General features: G+C 38.1%; 1 protein-coding gene across 7 annotated transcripts in view; it reads right to left on the reverse strand.

Moving 5' to 3' along the window:
* Positions 1–16804, reverse strand: part of OPHN1 (oligophrenin 1) — a 560542-nt gene that overhangs the window by 21767 nt on the left and 521971 nt on the right. For 6 of the 7 annotated variants that reach the window (XR_002340743.1, XM_021080299.1, XM_021080302.1 and 3 more), the window contains one exon: positions 10813–11136. The exons of the other annotated variant lie outside the window; for it this stretch is intronic. Coding sequence is in view for 5 of the 6 variants with exons in the window: in XM_021080299.1 (XP_020935958.1) it covers positions 10813–11136 (324 nt within the window). In the remaining variant the exon portion in view is untranslated. The remainder of the gene's footprint in view (positions 1–10812; positions 11137–16804) is intronic. 7 annotated transcript variants of the gene reach the window in all.

A 16804-nucleotide genomic window follows, 5' to 3' on the forward strand; every position in this document is an offset into this window, starting at 1 on the left:
TGTAATCAAACAATATGTATTAGTGGAAGAACAGACAGGTATATCAATAAAACAGAAGTAAAAGCCTTGAAATAAAAGCACACATACATGGACAATTATGAAAAAGGTGCAAAAAACATACAATGTAGAAAGATAGTTTCTTCAATAAATGGTACTGAGAAAATTGAACAGCCATATGAAAAGAAAGATAGATAAATAGAAAGAAAGAAAGCTATACTATCACAAAAGATATTTAAAAATAAATTAAAAATGAATTCAAGTCTTGAATGTAAGGTCTGAAGCTTTAACACTCATAGAAGGAAACATAGACAGTATACTTTTTGACATTGACCTTAGTGATATTTTTCTGTATATTCTCCTCAGGCAAGGGAAGCAAAAGCAAAAATGAGCAAATAGGATTACATCAAACTAAAAAGCTACTGCATAGCAAAGGAAACCTTCAAAAAAAGAAAAGACAACCTACCAAATAGGAGAAGATATTTGCAAATCATATCTCCAATAAGGGGTTAATTCAAAAATATTTAAAAACTTATGCATTTGTTATTTGTTGACTTGTTATAGATGGCCGTCTGACCAGTGTGAGGTGGCACCTCATTGTAGTTTTGATTTGCATTTCTCTAATAATTAATGATGTTGAGCATTTTTCATGTTCCTGTTGGCCATCTGTATATCTTCTTTGGAGAAATGTTTATTCAGGTCTTCTGCCATTTTTCAATTGGGTTGTTTTTTTATTTTGCTGTTGAGTTGTGTAAGTTGTTTGTATATTTTAGAGATTAAGCCCTTGTTGGTTGCATCATTTGAAACTATTTTCTCGCATTCTATAAGTTGTATTTTTGCTTTTTTTCATGGTTCCTTTGCTGTGCAAAAGCTTGTAAGTTTTTGGGTTTTGTGGGGGTTTTTTTTGTCTTTTGTCCTTTTTAGGGCAGTACTTGCAGCATATGGAGTTTCCCAGGCTAGGGGTTGAATCAGAGCTGTAGCCACCAGCCTACACCAGAGCCACAGCAATGCCAGATCCAAGCCACATTTGTGACCTACACCACAACTCACAGCAACACCAGATCCTTAACCCACTGAGTGAGGTCAGGGATTGAACCTACAACCTTATGGTTCCTAGTCAGATTCATTTCTGATGTGCCATGATGGAAACTCCAGAAAATCTTGTAAGTTTGATTAGGTCCTATTGGTTTATTTTTGCTTTTATTTCTGTTGCCTTGGGAGACTGCTCAAAGAAAACATTTGTATGGTTGATGCCAGAGAATGTTTTGCCTATGTTCTGTTCTAGGAGTTTACAGCATCTTGTCTTATGTTTAAGTCTTTAAGAAATTTTGACTTTATTTTTGTGCATGGGCTGTGGATGTGTTCAAGTTTTATTGATTTACATACAGCTGCTTGGTTTTCCCAGCAACACTTGCTGAAAAGACTTTCTTTTTCCCATTTTATATTCTTGCCTGCTTTGTTGATATTAATTGACCATAGGTGTCTGGGTTTGTTACTGGGTTCTCTATTCTGTTCCATTGGTCTATATGTCTGTTGATCCAGCAATCTCACTCCTGGGCATATATCCAGATAAAACTTTCATTGAAAAAATACATGCAGCCCTATGTTCACTGCAGCAGTATTCACAATAGCCAAGACATGGAAACAATCTAAATGTTCAATGGATTAAGAAGATGTAGTACATACACACAATGGAATACTACTCATCCATAAAAAAGAACAAAATAACTCCATCTGCAGCAACGTGGATGGAACTAGACACTCTCATACTAAGTGAAGTAAGTCAGAAAGAGAAAGACAAATACCACATGATATCACTTATATCTGGAATCTAATACACAACACAAATGAACCTATCTTCAGAAAAGAAACAAACTCATGGACTTGGAGAAGAGACTTGTGGTTGCCAAGGGGGAGAGGAAGGGAGAGGGAGTGGGATGGACTGGGAGTTTGTGGTTAGTAGATGCAAACTATTGCATTTGGAGTTGATAAGCAATGAGATCCTGCTGTAAAGCACAGTGAACTATATCTAGTCACTTGTGATGAAAATGATGGAGGATAATGTGAGAAAAAAGAATATGTGTGTGTGTGTGTGTGTGTGTGTGTGTGTGTGTGACTGGGTCACTTTGTTGTACAACAGAAATTGACAGAGCACTGTAAATCAACTATAATAGAAAAAATCTTAAAAATAAAAAGAAATAAAAATACTTATGCAACTCACCAACAAAAAATCTCTAAACAACCTAATTTAAAATGGTAAGATGAGCTGTATGGACATTTTCCAAAGAAGACATACAAAAGGCCAACAGGCACACTATGCGGTTTTTGAAATTATTTTTTATAGTAGTAACTAATTTGTTCTCCAAGGGTTTTATTTTAAATTTTATTATTTTTTATTTTTATATATTTTTTATTATAGTTGATTTACAATGTTGTGGCAATTTGTGCTATAGAGCAAAGTGACCTGGTTACACACACACACACACACACACACACACACACACACACACACACACACACATATATTCCTTTTCTTATAGTATCTTCTTTCATGGTCTATATCACAAAATTGGATATAGTCCCCTGTTTAATTATGGGAAATGGAGATCAAAAGCCCAGTGAGATATCATATCATGCCCACTAAAATAAGTATTTTATAAAAGGCAAGAAATAGCAAATATTGGAGAGGATGTGGAGAAAAGGGAACCATCATACACTGTTGGTGGGAATGTAAATTGGTGCAGCCACTATCAAAAACAGTATGGAAATTCCTCAAAAAATTAAGAATAGAACCACCATTTTTTGGTTTTTATACAAAGAAAATGAAAACACTAATTCAAAAATATATGTGCATAGAAAACAGTATGGAGGTACCTCAGAAAACAAAATATAGAACTTCCATATGACACAGCAATCCCACTCCTGGGTCTATATCCAGACAAAACTTTCATTGAAAAAGACATATGCACCCCTGTGTTCATTGCAGCACTATTCACAATAGCCAAGATGGAAACAATCTAAATGTTCATCAACAGATGAATGGACTAAGAAGATGTGGTGGGGGGCAAGATGGTGGAGGAGTAAGATGTTGCACTCACCTTCTCTCACAAACACATCAAAAAAAAAATCTACCTGTAAAACGATTTGCACAGGACTTCTACTGAACACTGGCAGAAGAACTTAAACCTCCCAAAAGGGCAAGAAACTCTTGACATAAATGGGTAGAACAAAATAAAAAAAATAGAGAAAAATAATAAGGATGGAACTAGTATTCCTGAGAGGGAGATGTGAATGAGAAAAGGAACCCACATTCTGGGAAGCCACCTAACGGACAGGGAAATCAGCCAAGATCGAGGGATTTCAAAGTTGCTGAGAAAAGTGCAGCAGCTGGACTGAGGAGGGCAAAGCAGAGTGAGACCTGGACAGACCATCTGCACTACCTCCCCAGACACCACAGCCTGAGACACTTGGGCAGGGGCTAGGTGCTGAGATTCAAGCTCCAGAGGTCAGTTCTAGGGAGAGGACTAGTGTTGTCTGTGGGGACATCCTGAGGGGCTAAGGATTGGTGTGCCACAGGCAGGGGAGAGGTGTGCTACAGGCTGGGGAGTGGAACATCATGGCAGAGGGAACCCAGGAGGAGGTTGGGCCCACAGAAACAAGGCACCATTGTTGGGGAGGGTGAGATGAAGAGGGGTGGACTGCCGTAGGAACCTCCCTGTGCACCCATGGGCTATCAGAGGGCAGGGTGCCTCTGGCACAGACTACGGGTGGTGAGAAGCCACTACCTTGGGCTACTGGAGACCAGGCACTTCTTGTGCAAGTTATGGGTGGCTGGGTACCTCTTCTGTGAGCTAAGGGCAGTGGGTGTCTAAGAAGTGCGATGTGGTACTTCTTGAGTGATCTACAGACAGCAGGGATGGATCAAGGCGATCATCTTGGAGGCCAAAGAGGCGTGGACTGCCACCACTGTGGGCCTGTAAGTAGGGTCCACCTGCAGCCCCAGTCACCTCAGGGGTCAAAAAAAAAAAAAAAAAAAAAAAAAAAAAAAAAAAACAGGGCACTGCAACTGAGCACCAACAGTTGTTGCTCTCATTCCTATGGGAACACACTCACCCTGCTGCTGCCAGTGCCACACTCTGAGCAGCAACCAAACACTTGATCACTGTTCCTTCCCAAGACCCTGCAACTAGGAGCAGGTGGTGCAGCACCTCTTGTGTGTGCTAAGCGGGATGGGGTGCTTCTTCCAATGGTCTACAAGTAGCGGGGGCAAACCACAGCAGTTATCTCTTACTCCAGAAGTGGGTATGGCCCTCCATCACTAGGGGGTCCCTGAACAGGCACCACTTGTGGCCTCAATCACCTCAGAGTGCACCACAGAGGAGGACATTGTGACTGCCACCTGTTGTTGCTCTCGCTCCCCTGGGAGCACACCCATGCTGCTGCTGACACAGCCAAACATTCTGGGCAGTGCCCAGATGCTTGATCACTGTCCCTTACCAGGAATCTACAACTAGGAGCAGTCTCAGCAGCACCTTCTGTGGGGCCTAAGTAGGATGGGGTGCTTCTTGCATGGTTTACAGGTGGTGGGGGCAAACCACAGCAGTTATCTCTGACTCCAGAGGTGGGGGTGGCCTGCCACCACTAGGGGTCTGTGAACAGGCACCACTTGTGGCCCCAATCACCTCAGAGGGCAATACAGAGGAGGGCATTGTGACCAAACACTACCTGTTGTTGCTCTTGAAGGCCTGGGAGCACACCAGCCCTATTGCTACCACTGCTGAGTGCTCAAGCATTGACAAGCTTGAACACTGTCACATCCCAGGACCATGCAAATAGGAAGAGCCTGTGCAGCACTTCTTGTGCGGGCCAAGCAGGATGGGGTGCTTCTGGCATGGTCTACAGGCGGCAGGGGCGAACCACTGCAGTTATCACTGACTCCAGAGGTGGGTGTGGACCGCCACCACTAGGGATCCCTGAACAGACAGCACTTGCAGCCCCAATCACCTCAGAGGGTAACACAGAGGAGGGCATTGTGACTGAACACCACCTGTTGCTGCTCTCACTCTCCTGGGAGCATACCTACCCTGCTACTACCACTGCCAGATACTCCAAAGAGTACCCACACACTTGATCACTGTCTCTTCACAGGATTCTGCAACTAGGAGCAGTCTGTGCAGCAACTCCTGTGTGGGCTAAGAAGGAGGGGGTGCTTCTGGCATGGTCTACAGGGGGCAGGGGCAAACCACTGTAGTTATCACTGACTCCAGAGGTGGGCATGGCCCACTACCACTAGGTGTCCCTGAAGAGGCAATACTTGTGGCCTGAATAACCTCAGAGGAGGGACTGCAATTAAACACTACCTGTTGTTGCTGTCACTTCCCCGGGAACTCACACACCCTGCTGCTGCCATTGTCAAATACTCTGGGCACCCTGTAAATCTGCCTAAGGCTCATTACCACTTCCAAGGGCCCTGCAACTAGGAGTAGCCTGTGCCATCTTCCTGCATGTCCTTGCTGGTGTTAAGAGCCTAGCAAATAAGCACTGACTACTAGCCCTACTCATTGCCTCTTTCTCCCTGCAAACACGCTCAGCACCCTGGAGATAACAGCCTTCTCACACCAAAGAAAGAGACAGAAAATATCCAAACTCCCAAACCAAAAATAAATAGTAACCCCCCACAAAATACAAAGGGTTGCTCTTGCATAGAAATAGCCCATCCAATACTAAAGTTTGGATTCCTTATACTCACAGAAAAAGAAAAACATAAGCAAGATAAAGAAGCTCAGGAACCTTTCCCAGTTAAAAGAACAGGATAATTTACATGAAGCAGCAAACAATGAAACAAACCTCTGAAGTCTGACAGACACTGAGTTCAAAAGGGAGATAATGAATATACTGAAGGAATTAAGGATGAATATCAAGGAATTAAAAGTGGATATGAACAATAATGCAGATTACTTTAGAAAGGAACTATATAATGTAAGGAGGAACATGAAAATATTAGAAATTCATTTGCAGAGACACAAACTGAGCTATAGGCACTGAAGAGAAGAATGAATAATGCAGAGGAACAGATCAGTGACTTGGACAATAGAATAGTGGAAATCACCCAATTAGGACTGCAGAAAGAAAACCAAATGAAAAAAACGAAAGCAATATAAGAGATCTACGGGATAATATAAAGTGGGCCAATCTATGCATACTAGGAATACAAGAAGGAGAAGAAAAAGAAAAGGGGATTGAAATTATATTTGGAGAAATTATGGCTGAAAACATTCCAAATCTAAAAGAAAATGATATCAAGATACAGGAAGCATAGAAGGCCCCAAACAAGTTCAACCCAAATTGGCCCACAACAAGATGTATTATAATAAAAATTGCAAAAGTCAATGATAAAGAGAGGATTCTAAAGGCAGAATTATCTAACAAACAAGATAGACTTTAAAACGAAGGCCATAAAGAAAGACAAAGAAGGACACTATTTAATAGTAAAAGGATCCATCCAAGAAGAGGATATTACAATCATCAACATATATGCCTCTAATATAGGAGCACCAAGATACATACAACAAATAATAACAGACATAAAAGGGGAAATTGATGGGAATAAAATAACGCTAGGAGAATTTAACACCCCACTCACAGCAATGGACTGAGATCCACTAGACAGAAAATCAAAAAGACAACAGAGATCCTAAATGACAGAATAAAAAGTTAGACTTCATTGACATTTTCAGGACATTGCATCCAAAAAATCAGACTATACATTCTTCTCAAGTGCACATGGAACATTCTCAAGGATAGATCACATACTGGGACACAAAGCTAACCTCAACCAGTTTAAGAGTATAGATATTATTTCAAGTATCTTCTCTGATCACAGTGGCATGAAGCTAGAAATCAACCACAGGAAAAGAAGAAAAAACTAACTACATGGAGACTGAACAATATGGTACTAAAAAAACCAATGGATCAAGGAAATCAAGAAGGAAATTTAAAAAATACCTCGAGATGAATGACAATGAAGACACAACCATTCAAAATCTATGGGATGCCACAAAAGCAGTGCTTAGAGGGAAATTCATAGTGATACAGGCCTTCCTTAAAACAGAAGAAAAATCTCAAATCAGAAACTTAACCCACCACCTAAATGAATTAGAAAAGGAAGAACAAGCAAAATTTAATGTCAGCAGAAGGAAAAAATCATAACGAACAGAGAGGAAAACAATAAAATATATATTCAATCTGTACAGTAGAAAAAATTAATAATGTATTGGAATAAAAAAATATGTATATAAAAATGATTCTAGAGCCTCAATGGAAAAAAACCACAATAGAAAAAAATCAATAAAACCAAAAGCTGGTTCTTTGAAAAGGGAAACAAAATTGACAAATCTCTAGACAGACTCACCAATACGCACAAAGAAAACACCCAAATAATAAAAATAAAAAATGAAAAAGGAGAAATCACAACAGATACTAGAGAAATACAAAAAACTGTAAGGGAATACTATGAAAAATTATATGCCAACAAATTTGACAACCATGAAGAAATGGACAACTTTCTAGAGACTTACAGCCTGTCAAAACTGAATCAAGAAGAAATAGATCAACTGAACAGACTGATCACTAGAAATGAAATTGAATATGTAATAAAAACATGCCCTACAAATAAAAGTACAGGGCCTTCTGGTTTCACAGGCAAATTCTCCCAAACATATAATGAGGAACTTATACCCATCATCCTTAAACATTTCCAAAAGGTCAAAGAAGAAGGAATACTCCCAAAGTCATTCTATGATGCCATCATCACCCTAATTCCAAAACCAGGCAAAGATACTACCAAAATAGAAAAGTATAGGCCAGTATCTTTGATGAGTATAGATGTAATAACTCTCAACATAATTTTAGTCAACTAAATCCAACAACATATAAAAAAGATCGTACACCACAACTGAGTGGGATTCATCCCAGGCTCACAAGGATGGTTCAACATATACAAACCAATCAACGTCATAAACCACATAACCAAAGAAAAGGCAAAAAACACGTGATCATCTCAATAGATGCAAAAAAAGCATTTGACAAGGTCCAACATCCATTCATGGTAAAAATGCTTGCCAAAGTGTGTATAGAGGGAACTTACATTAACATAATAAAAGCCATTTCTGACAAACCCACTGCAAATATAATACTCAATGGAGAAAAGCTGAAAACATTCCCACTAAAATCTGCAACAAGACAAGGATGCCCACTCTAACCACTTTCACCACTTTCATTCATCATAGTATTGGAAGTACTAGCCAGAGCAATCACACAAACAAAAGAAATAAAAGGTATCCAAATTGGAAGAGAAGCAGTAAAATTGTCACTGTATGCAGAGGACCTGATACTATGTATAGAAAACCCTAAGGACTCAACCCAGAAATGAACTGAACTGATCAACAAATTCAGCAAAGTAGCAGGATATAAGATTAACATTCAGAAGTTCAGAAATCAGTTGCATTTCTGTATACTAACAATGAAATATTAGAAAAGAAATACAAAAATACAATTCTTTGTAAAATTGCACACCAAAACATCAAATACCTGGGAATACACCTGACCAAGGAGGTGAAAGACTTTTATGCTGAGAATTATAAAATATTAGTCAAGGAAATTAAAAAGGTTTCAATGAAGTGGAAAGATATTCCATGTTCCTGGGATGGAAAAATTAATATTGTAAAAATGGCCACACCACCCAAAGCAATCTACAGATTCAATGCAATCCCTATCAAAATACCCACGACATTTTTCACAGAACTACAACAAACAATCCAAAAATGTATATGGAAACACAAAAGACCCAGAATTGCCAAAGCAATTCTGAGGAACAAAAACAAGCAGGAGGCATAACTCTCCCAGACTTCAGGCACTTTTACAAAGCCACAGTCATCAAGACAGGGTGGTAGTAGTATGAAAACAGATATATAGACCAATGGAACAGAAGAGGGAACCCAGAAATAAACCCTGACGCCTATGGTCAGTTAATCTTTGACAAAGGAGGCAAGAATATAAAATGGGAAAAAGCAGTCTTTTCGGCAAATGGTGCTGGGAAAACTGGACAGCCACATGCAAATCAATGAAACTAGAACACACTCTCACACCACAAACAAAAGTATATTCAAACTGGCTTAAAGACTTAAACGCTAGACAAGACACAATTACATTCCTAGAAGAGAACATACGCAAAACATTCTCTGACATCAACCTTACAAATATTTTCTTAGGTCAGACTCCCAAGGCAATAGAAATCAAAGCAAAAATAAACCAATGGGACTTAATTAAACTGACAAGCTTTTGCACAGCAAAGGAAACCATTAAAAAATAACTAAAAGACAACTTACAGAATAGGAGAGGATAGTTTCAAAGGATGCAACTGACAAGGGCCTAATCTCTAAAATATACAAACAAATTATACAATTCAATAGGAAAAAGTGTACAACCCAATTGACAAATGGTCAAAAGATCTGAATAGACAGTTTCCCAAAGAAGATATCCAGATGGCCAACAAGCACATGAAAAAATTCTCAACATAACTCATTATTAGGTAAATGCAAATCAAAACTACTATGAGGTACCACCTCACACCAGTCAGAATGGTCATTTTTAATAAGTTCACAAATAACAAATGCTGAAATGGTATGGAGAAAAGGGAACCCTCCTACACTGTTGGTGCAATAAATTGGTATAACCACTACGGAAAACAGTGTGGAGGTACCTCAGAAAACTTAATATGGAACTACCATATGACTCAGCAATCCCACTCTTGGGCATATATCTGGACAAAACTTTCCTTGAAAAAGACATATGCACCCACATGTTCATTGCAGCACTCTTCACAATAGTCAAGACATGGAAACAACCTAAATGTCCATCGACAGATGAATGGATTAAGAAGATGTGGTATATATACACAATGGAATACTATTCAGCCATAAAAAAGAACAAAATAATGGCCATCTGCAGCCACATGGATGGAACTAGAGACTCTCATCCTGAGTGAAGTAAGTCAAAAAGAGAAAGACAAATACCGTATGATATCACTTTTATCTGGAATCTAACATACAGTACAAATGAACCTTTCCACAGAAAAGAAACTCATGGACATGGAGAATAGACTTGTGGTTGCCAAGGGGGAGGGGGAGGGAATGGGAGGGACTGGGAGCTTGGGGTAAATAGATGCAAACTATTTCCTTTGGAATGGATAAGCAGTGATATCCTGCTGTATAGCACTGGGAACTATATCTAGTCACTTATGGTGGAGCATGATAATTTGAGAAAAATAATGTACATGTGTATGTGTGACTGGGTCACCTTGCTGTATAGTAGAAAATTGACGGAACAGTGTAAACAAGCTATAATGGAAAAAAATAAAAACTATTAAATTTTAAAAAAGACAAAAAGTCCAAAAATATAAAAAAATAGCACAGGGAACTATATTCAATATTCTCCAAAAAAGCAATAACAGAAAAGAAAAAAAATAATATCATTATTATTAATTTATTCTACAAATAACAAGTGCTTCCTGTATCACTGTCAGGCATTGTTCTCGGTATTTTGGATATAGAAGTAAATAAACAGGTCAAAAATCCCTCATAAAGCTTGCATTCTAGTTATTATTATGAACGTCTTTTTGTTCTTGTCTACAATTCCAATATTAGTGGTAGTAAACTGGACGAGATTTCTACTAAAACATCTACAACTTCAGAAAGGTCTCAAGGTGCAAAGTAGTTGGGGTCCTTTCTCTTTCCCATGGGATCCCCAAGCACTTACCCTCCTTGTGGTGAGCCATGGCCCGAGGAGCAGGTCTCTTTATGTGGAAAGATGGGGCCTTAGTGGGCCCAGTGCCTGGAACAGGTCCATTGGTTGCCTTTGGTAAGGCCTTGGTCCCTCCATCCTGTAGCCTAGACACCAACTTCCCCACATCCACCTCGAGGCAGGACTCCAACTTGCCCTCTGAAACAGGTCTGCTTGGGGATTTCCTCCCAGAATCAGCTTCCCCACTTCTCTGCATAGGTATTTTGGGGTATTGAAGTGGCTTGGGCAGTTCTATACTACTGATGATGGTACCATTGGGTGTTCTATGTTGGATTTCATCTAGGAAAAGTTGGTGCAAAGAGGAAAGATTAATAATAACCTTTATCACCATTACATTTTTACACATGCATACTTAATATTGCAAAATTACACACATTTTCAAAGGAGTTATTGTCATGAAACAAATCCATGTATCACACAAAATCAGTCTCTGCTTATGCCAGTTCACAAGGAGTCACAGGTTTCATAAAACAGGGAATTCAAGAACTTAGTATTATTTTCATGACCAAAATTTAGTAAAACCACAATATGCCAAGATGCTTCATTTAAAGGGATATGTTAAAAAATAACTTAATCCAATCATTTGTCAATGGACATTTAGGTTGTTTACATATACACAATGGAATACTACTCAGCCATGAAAAAGAACAAAATAATTCCATTTGCAGCAACATGGATGGAACTGGAGACTCTCTTACTAAGTGAAGTAAGTCAGAAAGAGAAAGACAAGTACCGTAGGATATCACTTATATCTGGAATCTAATACATGGCACTAATGGACCTATCTACAGAAAAGTAACAAACTCATGGACTTGGAGAACAGATTTGTGGTTTCCAAGGGGGAGGGGAGGGAGTGTGATGGACAGGTAATTTGATATTTGTAGATGCATGCTATTGCATTTGGAGGTGATAAGCTCAGAGTCGCTTGTAATGGAAAATGATGGAGGATAATGTGCAAAAAGAACTGGTCACTGTGTTGTACAGCAGAAATTGTCAGAACATTGTAAATCAATTATAATTAAAAATTAATATATATATGTATATATATGCAGCTCTATGTTCATTACAGCATTATTTATAATAGCCAAAATGTGGAAGAAACCTAAGTGTCCATCAGTGGATGAATGGACAAATATGTGGTATACACAAAACAATAGTACTCAGTCATACAAAGATGAAATCTTTCTATTTGTGACAACATAGATGAACTTTGAGAGCACTATGTTAAGTGAAATAAGTCAGATGGAGAAAAACCATTGCCATATCATTTCACTCGTGTGGAAACAAATGGACAAAACAAAAAATGAACAAAGAACCAAAATAAATGAACAAAGCAAACCAAACAAAACGAAAATAAAATATGGAGGGGAAGAAGAGGGAGAAATGGGTAAAGGGGGTCAACTCTATGGTGACAAACAGAAACTAAATTTTTGGTGGTGAGCCTGCTATAGTTATACAGAAATAGAAATATAAGGTTGTACACACAAAATGTAAATGTTATAAGCCATTATTACTTCAAAAATAAAAAAATAAATGAAAATAGCAACAATAATTACATTAATAAATAATATAGATTCAAAATGATACATGCACCCCAATGTTCATAGTAGCATTATTTACAATAGCCAAGACATGAAAGCAACTTAAATGTCCATAAACATATGGAAGCATGAAGAAGATATTTCACATATATACAATGGAATAATACTCAACCATAAAAAGAATAAAATAATGCCATTGGCAACAACATGGATGGACCTAGAGATTATTACACAATGTGAAGTATGTCAGAAAGAGAAAGACAAATATCCTACTATATAACCTATATGTTGAATCTAAAAGAAATGTTACAAATTAACTTATTTACAAAACAGTAACAGGCTCACAAACATAGAGAATAGACTTGTGGTTGCCAAGGGGGGTGGGGGAGGGGTGAAATGGGAGTGTGGAGTTAGCATATGCAAACTATTATACATAGAATAGATAACTAACAATGTCTTACTATAGCCAATATACTGATATATGGCACAAATGAATTTTTTCCTCAGAAAAGAAAATCATGGGCATGGAGAACAGACTTGTGGTTGCTGAAGGGGAGGGGGAGGGAGTGGCAGTGACTGGGAATTTGGGGTTAATAGATGCAAACTATTGCCTTTGGAATGGATAAGCAATGAGATCCTGCTGTATAGTACTGGGAACTATATCTAGTCACTTAAGATGGAGCATGATAATGTGAGAAAAAAGAATGTATACATGTATATGTGACTGGGTCACCTTGCTGTACAGTAGAAATTTGACAGAATACTCTAAACCAGCTATAATGGAAAAAATAAAAATCATTATTAAAAAAAGGAACTTAAAAGCCCTCAATCAATTATACATTCTATTACTTTAAATAAAGATATCAGTTAATCCTTAACTATTTCTATTGGTTTCAAAAGTAATTTGTAAAGATCTATCAAATTGCAAGTTAATATACTTAAAAGAATTTAACTTCTTTCTCCATATTCATAAAGACATCCTCAACTAGCCACTTTATGGCCTTTTCCTAGCTTTTGTGGTCTACAATTTCCTGTGACAATAGTATATGCTTTTCAGGTGCTCTGTGTCTTAATTAAAACTTTGAGACTCTAATGAAAGCCAGGGATAATCTCCATATAAAAAAGTTAACCTACACATATACACACACAATTCTGAAAACTCTAATAAGAGATTCATGGAGCCCCCTGAAACTGTTAATGAACCCTTGATTGAGAACTCCTGCTCTACAGAAATTGTCACCTTCCTTGGTAACACAAAACCTAGATCAGAGTGTAGTAGTTAAGAACATAGGTTCTGGTCAGCCAATGAGACCTGAGAGACATGTCAACCAATTGTAACACATGAGTCTTATTTGGATCCTGATTGAAAAAAAGGAAAACTCAACTATTTAAAAATAGGAGAAATTTAAACACTGACTAGATAGTTAATGATCTTAATGAATTACTGCTTTGTTTTCTTTTACATATGATGATGTTATTGAAAATTTGATTTAAAAAAGAGTCCTTATCTTTTACAAATAGATCTGGAAATATTCATGGAAGAAATGACATGATGTCTGAATTAGGAAAATGGGCAGGGATATAAATGAAACAAGATTGGGCATGTGGTCATAAATGTTGGTGATAGACATATGGAGAGTATGTTACACTGTTTGTTTTAAACTTCTGTTTATATTTGAAACTCTCCACAACAAAATTTTAAAAGAACTCCAGGTTATAGAGCCAGGTATCCAGGTCTGAATCTCAGTTCTGCTAGTTACCAACTGTGGAACCTGGGTCAAGTTCATAATCTCAGTATACTGCAAATATTCTCCTCAGTAAAAGAGGAATGATAATAGTAAGTACCTACCTCATGAAGCTGTGGTGAGGATTACATGAGATGGTATATTTATTTCAGTGCCTAGTGTATAATAAACATTCAATAGCTGTTAGTTATTATTTATATTATTATATTTAAGTGGGCAGTGAGATATGAGTTTCCATGTGGGAAGAAAGGGCTAAGTCTTGCTGCAAAGAATTTTTCCCCCAAGACTTTTCTTCCTCTTGGGAACCTGCCATAAATCATTGTAGCCACCACCAAAGCCATGAGGAGTTCCTCTCTAGTTCCTCTATAGTTCCCATAATCCCATACCCTTATCTGCTCCCATATAAAAGCAGATATATGACACTGCTTTTATTAACCCTAGCACAACTGCTCTCAGACTAGATCAGTAAGATAAAAAATTACCAAACACTCACAAATAATAGTAGGGACATAAGCTCAAAAATGCCAAGTAATTAGATCACATGCTTCCAGAACATGTCTTGTGGCAGAGGCTGCCTTTAAACCTTCTAGCAATTAGGACTAAACCTCAAGCACATTTACTTTCTCAAAAGAATGAAGTAAACAGTGACATAAATTCATTCTCCCACATGCTTTTGGCCCAACATCTCGGTTACATATTTTTATCTGAATACTTTCTTCTTCTGGTGGAGAGATCCTAGGAAATTCCATCCCTGCTCTCCTTTAGGGGAAACAACAGGGGTTGGTCATGTCTTACAGGCCATAATGGTATCATCATTATTTCAAACCTTATAAGAGGTCCAATACCATAAAAAGGAGCCACATACATAGTCTCAGAAAAGCCACTACCTTTCACATTGGAAAGGATCTTTTCCTGGCTTGGAGAAATAGGGGGTATAATGCTAGCAGTAATGGGGACTTTGGAAAGGCCTTTCTGACAGGAAAACCATTTCTAGGTTCTAGAATGTGCTAAATAAGAATGATAAAATAATAATGATAATGATCATGACAATGATACTAATGATAACAGATACCATTATTTGAATATTTTCTTTGTGCTAGAGCCTGTTCTAGGCGCTTTAGCTGGATTATCTCATGTAATCTTCAAATTACTGTATAAAGTTTTAAACTGTTATTAGTCCCATTTTTACACATAAGAAGTCTAAGGCACTGAGAGGCTTAATGTCATAAAACTAATACGGCAGAGCCAATTTTCAGAGTTGAAGTCTGTTTCCAGGGTCCGTACTCTTTCTGAAGAGATAGTTCATGGCTCCTGTCAGGTAATAAGAATTCAGTATCATCCCCTTTCCCTAAGTATCCATCTATTTCCACAGGAAAAACACATAAGCCAGATTCAGAAACTGCAGAAAACTAGTAGTGAATCAGGATCAGATAGGTAGGCCTCATAAGAGACAGGCCGCCAATCAGGGGCATCTCTACTATGTGTGGGTAAGTGATAAGGAAGAGTTTTGAGAGGCTGAAGCAGGAGAAAGAGATCAGTTATGGTAATACCAGTAGAATCAGGCAAACAAGTGCTATGAGGAGGACAGTGCTAATTCTGCCTGGTGATACTGGAGAAAATTTTGTAAAAGAGGTAACATTTGAAGGAATGGGATTGAAGGATTGCAATAGATGGAAAAAAAGGGGAAAGGGAATTTCAAAGAGAAACCAACCTGGAAGAGTGAAAGATCATGATTTGTCTAAGAAAATGTAAAAGAAAAAGTTTAGTGTCATTTGAACATAGGATCCAAATTTAGATGAAAAATACGAGAAGTTGGAGAGGATGTTGTTAATTGGGCTGGGGCTATATAATGAAAACCAATGAATGTCATGTTCAAGAATATGAACTTTATCACTGGGCTGCAGAGAATCATGACTTTTTTGGCAGGGAAGTAGCATTATCAAATGTGTTTTTAGAATATCCTTTTGGGCTCATTATGACGAGTAGACCAAACCAGAGAGACCGGAGGCAGGGAGACCAGATGGGGCTGCTGATGAGAAGGATCAAAACTAGAGCAGCAGCAAATATAGAGACAGATTCAAGAGATATTACAGGAGGCGAATCAGGGCTTAGATAGGGATGTGTGAAAGAGTCCACGATGATGGTGAAGGACTCACTGTAATACTATATACAAAGGGAATAACAAGTTTTGGGGTAAGGTAGTGAAATGCTATTGGTAAAGAAGAGTGGTGAGTAGAGGGATTTGTTCCTTCTCAGAACAATGCTCAGACAAGTTATAGGAAGTACAATAATACAGGAGATAAATGAACTCTGGGATAAGATGGATGAAAGTTGCTGCTCTGTCATTTAGAAGCTGTGTGAATTGGGCAAATCACTTACCCTCTCTAAGCCTTCAGTGCTTTCACTATGAGAAATGCTGAAGATCAAATATGGATTTATACCCATCTGGTATGGCTAGAATTATAAAGATAAGATATAGAAACACGATGGCCAACAAGCATATGAAAAAAATGCTCAGCATCACTGATTATTAGAGAAATGCAAATCAAAACTACCATGAGATACTACCTCACACCAGTCAGAATAGCCATCATTAATAAGTCAACAAATAACAAATGCTGGAGAGGGTGTGGAGAAAAGAGAACCCTCTTACACTGTTGA

This window comes from Sus scrofa, chromosome X (genome assembly GCF_000003025.6).
Source record: "Sus scrofa isolate TJ Tabasco breed Duroc chromosome X, Sscrofa11.1, whole genome shotgun sequence".
NCBI classification, from domain to species: domain Eukaryota; kingdom Metazoa; phylum Chordata; class Mammalia; order Artiodactyla; family Suidae; genus Sus; species Sus scrofa.